We start from the raw sequence: 11272 nt of genomic DNA, 5'->3' as shown, positions 1-11272 counted from the left end.
AAAAAATATGCTAAAGCCACTTTTACATTTGTACAAGAGAAACAAAGAAAGTTTGAAATAAAGACGAAATTTAATTTTCTGCACCTTGGAAGAAAAATAATTTTCTCCGATTCGAAATGAGATATAATGTGAAAGAAGATAAAAATAATTCTGGTGAAACATATATTTTAACTACAGTTTTGAAGGAATGTTTTTCTTTAGATATATATCTGGTGATTTTTTTTCTATCATGAGTTCTTCTTTAAGATATTAGCTAATTCAGAAAAAGTATTCCAGAAAAAAATTAAAACAAATAAAAATGACGCATTCTGTAATTTGCAACATGAAAAGAATATTTCTGATCTCATTTCACCTGTTTAATCAAGGGAAAGTTTGAGTGAAATAAAATGTTTGTTACTTTTTGCGATGTTTTCAGAAATAGTGGCTGCAAAAACAAAGTGTCTACATCTGTTTATTTTTTTAAACTAAAGCAATGGAAATGTGAAAGAATAAAAAGATAAACAAATCTAGAACCTTCAATATAGAAAACTACAATGTTTCTGTTCAAATAAGCAATTGTTCCAAAAGACTTCACCAAAGAGAAACTTTGGAAACCTTGCATTGACTATGGCTTTTTTTTGAGACACAAATGTTTCATTGTTTATTTTTGACAAATATGAATTAGAATTCTCATCACACAGCACTTGAAAGTACAAGTCTTGGTTAATAATAAATCGAAAATTCCATGTCCGAAGTCCGATTCCATCGAAAAACCGCCATTCGAACGGGAAAGATCGAATATAAATCCATTGTGGTCAAATGTAATTCCCTGATTGAGGTACGGATATTTGGGGCGCTGCTTGGAGGGCCACGATTCAAAATTAGTCAGTTAGATCTGCAACAATATTTATGTTGTTTCAAAACAGATTTAAAAACGGAAATCTAACTTAAAATTTCAACTTCTCATCTGGACACTGTTTGTTCTCAGGAAAATGAAAATCTGTCTTCAATTTTCAGAAAATTCTTTTTTTTTTTTTCGCATAGTATATCAATGAATTCGAAATCCTTTTATGGTTATTGACATTTTTTTCATCTAAAAAGTTTCATGTTTGTAATGATGAATTTCGTAATAAATTTTTCATTTGGCATTCATGCGTCTGAGATTGTCAATGACGATGCATCATTTTGATGTTTTAAGTGCAGAATTATCAATATATTTGTTACGGTCAGCATCAGTCATCGCGGTCATCAGTAATAATATTATTAATACTAACTGCGGTTAGTATTAATAATAACTGATCAATGTAATAAATCGATTAATCACTTTTACCAGATATGGTTCAGAAACTCTAATTAATTACATTATATCGATTGATTCCGTACTTGTGATGCCTGGTCGTGAAAGTGAGGATAAATTGTTTTCCAGATTGCATAGCATGCGTAATACCGAATTATAAATTAAAAATTAAAAAAAAATGAAAATAAAAAATTTTGCTTTTGAAGTTGATTAACAAATAATGAAAAGCAATATATATTTTCATTGAAATTTGAAGAATGGATTCTGCAACGTGCATGACGAGTTGTGGAAAAGTTGCTGTGCATCAGCTCCCTGTTGCTTCCGATAACCAATGGAAATATTCTCCCCCCGATTCAAGTATTCTTAATGTATTGAAGAAAGGCCAATATACATTTTACTTACTTCTTTATTTCCGGGGTTCGATGTTAATTTTTATCATCAGAAATATGCACAATATTTTAAAAACGTTTCTGTCAACCGAATTGAGGATGATTTTTATCTTAACCAAATATATACTGACCATGATTTATTTTCTTGCATCAAAGTCATTTATTTGACCAAAGTCAACTTGTGAGAGTTGCCTTTCTGTGCTAACTTGGCACCGAAGAAGGATCTATAAATCACGCGACCAAAGCCTGTGCATTATGGCGAGAACACAGACTCAGATGGCAAGAAATTGAATGTCTCTTGAAGACGAAGAACTCATAAAATTCCAGTCATTAAAACTTCTATTAAGAACATTTTGTCAAATCTTTTATATATAGCTCTCTTCTTATGTAAAAAGTTAACGAACATTTAATATATTTTATGCATTTTTATTGTTTCGCAATTTAATATGTAATGTAAAATTTAATGTTCCTTTTTTGTTTTTTTCCTGTACCAATATGCGTTTTTTCTAGAGGGCTCTTTATTGTTTGCAAGGGTCTAATGTCATCAAGTGTCGTTTGTTCCTTCGTGCTCGGTGGAGTTGCTCTTCGGCGACCCCATCAAGTTTCCCGCATGGCCTCTGGATAGGTCTGGGTATCGCTCAGTATCATCAGAAATATAGACGAGATATAGATTTTGAACTTAGTCAGTGAATAAATTATCGGCCTTTCTATTCTCTTGTATGAAAATGCGATGATTCCAGAATGCAACATGAGAATCGGATTTTTGAATTAAAATTTGGGTCCAACTAATAGAAAGAAAAACATCTAAAATGAAAGCGTGTTTTTTTTAATCAAATTATAAAGCACTTAAATGTATATCTACGAGTACATGCATAATTTTAAAAAGTAGAGTGACTATCTCTCATATTGCCATCCTAGCCGTTAGTGGACCGCGGTCTTTCATATCACCAGAGTCAGCTAGAAAAATGAAGGAAATTCTAATAGATATAGAAGATAATGCTGTAGATTCAAGTTAAATTCGAGGTCTATTGTAGATTCAAGTTAAATTCGAGGTCGATTGTAGATCTTATTGTAGATTCAAGTTAAATTATAAAATTGTGAAAATAAGGGAATTCTTTCACACAATTAAAACAAATCGCATAGAAAGAGATTAAAAAAAATTATGCTGCCAAATTATATTTAGTATTAATCATTGTTGGTTCTTTGGTAATGAATTGCTTTGCCAATATGGAACTTCAGAAGGAACTGTGGACCCTATCATTAAAGACTTCTCTAAACGTAGAAAAAAAACAACCATGTATCGATATTATTGCTGAAGTTTTATCATTTGAAATTGAATATTTATTGTAAAATTTTGTTTTTGTATAACTATTGTGTATCCCAAAAAGGTATAGTATTTAACTATTTTCTGGAGGAGCGGTTGGTGTCGGTGGCTGTTCTTGTTTTGACGCTTTGTCCTTCCTCAAGGACTTTGGAATTTGTGTAAATAGGGAAATAAGGTGTAAATAAGGTAAATTTGAAAAATAGGGAAGCGAGGTGTAAATAAATTAAATTTGAAAAATAGGAAAAAATATTCTTTATGACATTCTTTTGTTAAAGTACTGAAAAGAAGAAACTAATTTTTTGGAATTAATGATTCCCTGTCATTTTGGAATTCAAATCAAAACAGCACGCTGTTCATTTCTAAGATAGATGGACCTTCTCATAATCTCTGTTTCATGCCAAAATATTTCATTCGGAAAACTCTACTTCTGAGCTTCAACGCTAATGAGCCGCGGAATTCTAACTCGAGGTTCGATTTATGCCTTTTGTAATGCTGCCGCGCGCTAAATTCTTCACGCTGCAAATGACGCTGAGAAGACTTTGTAAATGTCGCATTAGTACAGGCATTAGTACGTGGTCAAAGAGTAAAGTGTCCCTGATTGTCTTGGAATGTCTACCTTTTTATAAATTTGACTTTTATAGCAGAGGTATACACATTTTACGAGTCATCCATCCTATTAACAGCATAAACTCGTTCTAATTTTAATGTTTTACAAAACTATATAATATAACCGTGTAGCATTAAATATTAAAAAAATCAATAAATTTAATAAAATTTTTTATTAATGTTGTTAAAAGTATAAAATTTTTTATTGCAATTATTTTTAAATTTTAAGTTTTTAATTTGTGATTCATCATATGGAACGATAAATCAATTATTTTCTCAAATTCCCTTGCAAATGTTGTTGTTATTTATAGCACTTTACAAGCCCTCTGACAGAGCTGTCAGCGATTTAAGCCGAGTGTGCTGTAGCTTCTGAGGGCAAAGGCCCCTGAGTACCCGAAGACGGAAGTCTGACTTCTAGCTCATATGAAGAAGATGCCACACACATTCGCTTGCACAATCCTTTTTTACAAGGGAGCTCTTTCACACACCTCACAGATAGAACACAGGATAGAGAACAACCATGCCCTAACCGGGAAGTCCAGTTCACGGGAAAGACGCGCTACTCCTAGGCCAGGTCGCCGGCGCAATTGTTGTTACTCATATGGATTAAAAATTAATTAAATCAATCGATTGATAGTGAAATTTTGAAAATATTTAAATAATGTATTATCTGTGTGTATTAGAAAATCTCAAATACATGGAAAATCATTTATAAACATGGAACAAGTCGAATCGATTAAAAATATATGAAAAAGGTAAAAAAAAAAATCATTTTCCTTTTTAGTCTTTCTTGTGAATATAAAATAAATAAACTAAGGAAACAAACTTACAATTAAAAATATCTGCGCATAAAATAAGGAATAAACAAATAACTTCACGCTCTGAATGAAGTGGGGCAATTCCAAATTTAGAAACTTTGTCCTGGATTGGAAACAATTGTTCCAAAATTATTCCACTTTTAACTGAAACGTTTTGTTTTTCATTGTTTGATAAATAAAAAGTTTTTAACGAATAAGCTAAAATAATTATTTGATTTATTCTATAAAAATTAAATCTTGAGATATACTTAATTTTTTACTTACATAATTTTACTTATTACTTAATTTTTACTATTCATACAATATAGTCACGCTACTTTTGAAATTTCAAATATTCAGCCCTGCCATCTCGACTGTGCATATCAATTGAATGAATGTCAATTAACTTACAACTCTGAATTGGAATAGTTTCTGAGTCATTAAGGATAGATCAACAGTTATTTTTATTGACAAGAACGAGTGAAAAAATGAATGGATGATGTTTTCAAAGTGGCAGTTTTCAGGCGCAGTTTACATTCTGTATTTAATCCAACCATTGTATAATGTTTATTTAAATAGTTGTTTATTTATTGATTTTATATGCGACTTAGTAGCGTCATAAATATAAATGAAATAAAATAAATGTGAAGCTATCGAATTATTTTGACATTATGGACTAGAATTACGTATTTCCAATGTCTAGAACTGCAACGATTGAAATTCCATCGAATATAAATTGAAGAAAAGTAAGAAAAAAATAATTGAAATAAAAAAATCTTCTACTTAATTCACTGTCGAAAGTATTTTTATTAAACTTATTTCAATTAATTGTCAAAATTCTAAAACTAAAAATATATATTATACTGGACATTAAGTTGAATGAGAATGAAATAGCTCTATACATCAATAATATTGTATCATTTAGTTAAAAATAATAATAATGCAATAAAAATAACATAACATTAAGAATATTTTTGATAAAAAAATTCAGAAAAGTAAAATGTTTTCTATTTTTTTTAAAGAATATTCCTTTCTTTGCTACTTAACTATTCATTATATCAAAATTTTTAATGGGGGGCCGTCATTTTAAATGAAAGAAAGTGCTCATTTCGAAATCCAAATGCAATAAAAATACACTTCACATTGAAAGTAAGATTTTATTGTCCAGATTTATTTCCTTATACAGATACATAAATATCGCTTCGATCAAAAAACTCTAATCCATTTCTTCAACTATGGTGGAGAATATGTCTTCTTCAATTCAGAACCTGGTCAGAAGATGACACATCTTTCCTGCAAAAAGTAAGAGAAAATCAATAAAATGAAGAAATGCAATAACAGAATTGAAAAAAAAAAAAGATGTTTGGTAGAAAACATTTTTTATTGGATTTTATTTCTTATACTTCAAAATCTTTCTTCCAGAATATATGATGGAAAAATTTTAGAAAATCGTTTGCATTTAGATTTAGATTGAAATAAAATGGTCTGCTAGATAAATTTGTTGCAATAAAATGGGCTCAGTTATTAGCAATTCAATTCAGTAAATATATTATTATTATCTAACTCATCGAAAACTTTTTGAGAAATTTTGTTTATTTTCTTGAAAATAAAAATAAATATTTATAATGTAAAAACTATTTTATGTAAGTCTGTGTTTTGTCTTGGAATCTTTTTTTTCCGTTTATCAAAATGGAAATTAAATTTTCTGAAGCGTTAATTCTATTTAACCAAATTTTTTTTTTAAAGAAATTGCATTTGCTATTCATTTATTTCTCAAAATTGAACGAAAATCATTTGTGCGTTGATATACTTTTAAAATAAATGTAGTACAAAATCTATCTTGAGTGAATATATAAATTATTGTAATCATATTTGTTGTGTCTCCTATTTTTTTCTAGTTATTTTGGAACTAATTCTTATTTTGATCAATTAAATATGTATCTTTTAGTAATTTTATTTACTGGCTGCAAACAATTATTATAAAAAATAACTCTAATATTTAAATTAATAATAGTTTGGAAATCACTTTTTCAAATATGCAAATGTATAATAAATAGTTGAAGAAGGATATTCGTTAAACAAAGAATTGATTTAAAAGAATTGCTTGAAAACATTTGCAACGTTATTGAATTAATTTTCATCACATTGTGAGCAATTTTAAAAAAAGTGATCTGAATTATTAAAATAATGACTTTCTTTTTTGTTATCATTTTGTTGTTAAAAATTTTAAATATTCTAAAATTAACTGTAATAACATTTTTTTGAAGAATTAAAGGAAATGTTCTATTTATTTGAATTAACAGTACACTCTCTCTCTGATCTGCACAGTTACAATCCGACATACAGGCAGATTCGGGCAGGATTCATAATTTCGAACACTAATTTAATTTTTCTCGGTTATAAAAATTATGCTAAAAAGCAGTCATTCAATCGATATACGTATAATTATTGAGTTAGCAGTATAGACATTACAGTACATATGCATTTTTAAGTTAGCAAAAATACAAGCAGAAATGGCGTTTTATTTTGAAACTATTTTTGTGATCTATATTTGGCAATACATGATCTGGAGATATATGAAATTTTTGGAAATTCAATGAAACGTCTGAAATAAATATGGAATGTATTAAAATCTTGAAATAAAAATTATTCATAGTAAAAATGAGAGGTCAGAATGGTCTAAATATCATGTAATGCAAAAGCAAAAATGAAACAATTTCTCTCAATAGGTTTAAGAAAGCAAAACGATCAAAAACCACAGAAACTTTCGTGTTTTCGTAAAAACACAAAACAGTTTTTTTTCCACGTTCGTTGTTGCATAGAAGAATAACCATAAAATTTTAAAGGCCCGAGCTGAACTCGGGCTTGCACAAATTTGCCAGTAACTCGTACCCGAATCATACTCGGGTTTACGTGTTAAGTGGTTGATACAACTAAACTAAACTATTCATTTGGCGTCGTTTGCTTCATTAAGAGAATTAGCCGTCTGAATAATGGCGGATATCCAAACTTGGAGATGCAATACTTAAAAATTTAGATTTGGAGATTTGGTTATCCATTAATTATTTAGGTTGCCTTTTTAGATTTTTCTTGTAAATGTTTCAAAATACGACTAATTTTGTGCAGTTGAAATCCATCACAGATTGGTATGCAATCGAATTTTTCATTCATTACATGACGTGAGTGAGGTAGAATCAGACCAGAAACTGAAAGCGCGTGTTTAGGAATTGTGATTGTTTTCTCTACACCAATAGGATCGTTTAACCTTTGTGGTATGACTGGTTAGTTTTCTTCTGGATTGCACACGCATAGCTAAATCGGTATCGTTATCCATGATCAGAGACAATTTTTATGCCACTGTTCGATTGTATCGTGAATCATTATAAGATTTAATCTATCTCTCTCACACAATATTAAAGTTAAGACAGACAGAGTTGCTTCCAAAAACATGTCTTTGGAACTCATGGTGATCTAAAACGCAATAATTTGCAAAAATTCATAAATAAATAGAAAAACTAGTAGGACTAGTCTCCACAAAACTTTCTCGTTATACTCTCAAATAAATGTGTTATTCCTCTCCCGCCACCATTAAAACAGTGGACAAGGCCGCGAATGTCACCAATCCTCAGTTTCATTATTTCTCACGGCCCATGAGAGTTGCGTGCTTCATAGTATATTGTTACGAATCTGTAATGTTGCTTCCCAGCTCTGTTAGTTCAATCACTGGAAAGATCGTTTTACGATCAACTCTGTTGGATGCTGATCGGATGCCAATTCAGTGATCCCAAGGATTAGCAAAAAACTTGGCGACCATTTGACGACAAAATAGATAATAATAGAATCCTCAAGAAATTTGGAGACAGATGCAATAGAAACTGAGATATGCCTGATTGTTCCAGAACCTTCTTTGCCCTGCTCCGGGAGCTATAAAAGACCAGCAATCCAAGCTGAAAACAGTCGTGTAGGGAGTCGCCGAGAGGTTTAGAGTAGCATAGCAAATTAAAAGCGAATCAGTTGGATCAGTCCAGCGAAGCGCAAGCGTGGAGTTGAGATCAAGCGATTGTTGAAATGAGCCGTGTGTCTTATTATAAAAGTAACATCGACTCACGTGTGGAGTAGCCAATTGTAAAGTAGTGAGTTGGCAATTGGATGCAGCTAAAGCGAGGAGACAGTGGTGACTTGCAGGCGTTTAGAAAGGCCGTATAGAGTGGCTACGAAGATTCCCACCTCCTGCTGAATTCTGTCTGGCCGCTTTGTGTGCAGTGATTATTGTTAGCTACCGATTACTACTTGCGGGATTACTTTTAAAATTTCATTGAAATCTAAAAATTTGGAGTTAAATTCATTTACCAAATTTCGTCCGTCTAACCCAAAGTGTTTGTGAATGATCGGGTTCACAGACAGACATAATTTTAAAAAATATGTTTTTGCACTCATTGATGTTTGAAACGTTAGGATTTGTCAAAACTAAGAGTTCCAAATTTTTGATGAGCAGAATACTTTCTCTTTCTATTCGTGCCCTTTGTATGCAAAAAAAAAAAAAAAAAAAAAAAATTAAATTTGAATCTTGAGTTAATTATTTACTCTTAAAGAAAACTATAATAAGTACCTGGAATCTTATTTAATCTGTTTCTGAAACTATACTGCTTAATGATGTTTCTATATTACAAAAGACTCTCACTCATTAAATACATTATTACCTACTCTTTTTATTTCTGAGATACTGGTGACTCTGCTTAGTTTGAAATAAACAAAACAAATTTAGATAAAATAATTTTGACATTCGTTTTTGCCTGAGAGACAAATAAAAATGCATTCAGTATTGACAGTTCAAACAGGAATATTGATCGATATTTATATTGCAATTTGCACAAAAATGCTGCACCATCAATTAAATAGATAACGGAGCACTTTTCACACCTAACGGATGTAAAACAAAAGGTTTCGCTCCAAAAAGCAGCTGCATTTCCACTAAACTAAACGATACATCCCCCCTCCTCCCTATTCTTTTTCATTCTGCCACGCCGGAAGTGATTTCCTTTTAACGATCTCATTAGAATGTTGGTTCTGGCAATGAAGAAACAAAGAACTCTGGTTCATCGTCCAATCAAGAAAAGCCACGTAATGGGCGCCATCATTTCTTAAGTCATATCGGGCTATTAAGGCGGAATGCAACAATTCGGGCATTCGTTCCACGATACGAACCGGCTGCACTCAGGCGCGAAAAAAGGTTGTGAATCGCATCGCTGTTTGATTGCTCATTTGGGAAGTTGTAGGTGTTGCCATAATTGGGAGAGTTGGAACTCCTCATTTCATGTCTGCAGACTTTACACAATTCATTAAAACAACTCCCGTGATACGGTTGTAATTCAGTCTTCAAATCCGTATAATTGTCTGCCTTTTTGTTAAAACATCAATCGAGTCTTTATCGAACTTAAAAGGTTCTTACAAAAATATTCAATGCACAGAAATATATATTGAAAATATTTTTTTGTTTCCATACGAAAAAAAATTATGCTAGTTAGTTTTTAAGATGATGGAAGAATTAAAAATATTAAACTATTAAAGAAATTTATTTCAAAATATTTTCCAACTATTATGTAATTTCGAAATTTGTTGATAATGTAAGGAATATTAGGAAATTTGTATAAATAAGGAATATTAGGAAAAAAGTTGGTAGTTAAGTTCGAAGTTAAGAAAAGCATGATTCGTCGGCAAATGTTTATTTGTTATAATAAATGTTATAATAAATATTGTGGGCCTTTCTTTTAGCTCACCACACGTACGCCACGGGGTGGACTGCAACACCTTGAAAAAATTAGAAGTTGACCGCACCCTGGAAAAGTCTGCCAACATCTGTATTACACAGATTCCTCTTTTGCCCCGCGGAGTCCCCATGGAGCTGGGAACACAGAGCGGTTTGCCGGATTCTGTTTCCAGTGCAATGAACAGACGAGTTTGCAGATTGTTCTTCTGATGCTGTAGCTTAGCAATAAAAATCGAATGCTTTTCTTTATCTCTTCGTATTCATTTTGAAATATTCTCTAGTTTTTGGGCGCAGTGTACTTCAATTTCACTAATATGTCCTTTGATAAAGTTGTTATCATAACAAAAAATTATTTCTTGGGAAGATTACTTTAAATTTTGAGAATCATGTGGTTCAATCTAAATACTGCTTTTTAAATTTCAGGAACGTTACATAACACTTTTGGCGGATTGCCATTTCAGGTGCAGAACATCGAACGTAACGTGAATTAAAAATTTCTTGTCAATTGTCGCTACAATTCATGGGTATGTTTTACACTCTTGTAAAGCAAGTTCCCCTGAAATTCGAGATTTTCAGATTCAGGCATTCCAGAGGTCTATATGGAAATTTGCGAACAATATTATCGAAAAACTCAACATTTTTTTTTTTTTTCAATTTGACTAAATTGTGATTTTTTTTGACAATTTAGCAGAATTAAAACGTCTATAATAGCAGAGATTCTTATATATATGCAACAAATAAATCTTTCAGGAACCTATACTACAAAGATTTTCCAAAAAAAAAAAAAAAAAAAAAAAAAACTATTGCAACATTGAATGTTGGTCAGGGCGGGTTTGGTGGAATTTTAACAGACCATTTTCTTTGCCGAGAGTATGTATTCAGATATTTCTGCAACTTTTGATCTGAATCTTCTTTTTTTTTTTACTTCATATTTCCTCTTGAATTTAATAGACAGCGTTAGAATTTGTGTAGGAGTTGTACAGAATAACAAAGAAAGTTCGTTCGTTGTCTAGGATGCTGCTCACAGGTATTTGCTTCATAGGTATTTGGCATGACTGCATTCTTTTGGTTATTTATATTCCTTTCACTGATATTTTTTTTTCTTAATTTTCA

The 11272-nt window shown here is 31.1% G+C and overlaps 1 protein-coding gene across 1 annotated transcript in view; it reads right to left on the bottom strand.

Moving 5' to 3' along the window:
• Nucleotides 1–5560: 5560 nt before the first annotated feature.
• Nucleotides 5561–11272, bottom strand: part of LOC129957664 (uncharacterized) — an 85260-nt gene continuing 79548 nt past the window's right edge. Inside the window, exon 4 of the mRNA XM_056070111.1 lies at nt 5561–5685. Within this exon, the coding sequence (XP_055926086.1) occupies nt 5649–5685 (37 nt within the window). The 3' untranslated portion in view covers nt 5561–5648. The remainder of the gene's footprint in view (nt 5686–11272) is intronic.

This window comes from Argiope bruennichi, chromosome 11 (genome assembly GCF_947563725.1).
Source record: "Argiope bruennichi chromosome 11, qqArgBrue1.1, whole genome shotgun sequence".
Lineage (NCBI taxonomy): Eukaryota > Metazoa > Arthropoda > Arachnida > Araneae > Araneidae > Argiope > Argiope bruennichi.
The sequence above is the reverse complement of the archived record's forward strand: the minus strand, read 5'-3'. Positions and strand labels throughout refer to the sequence as shown.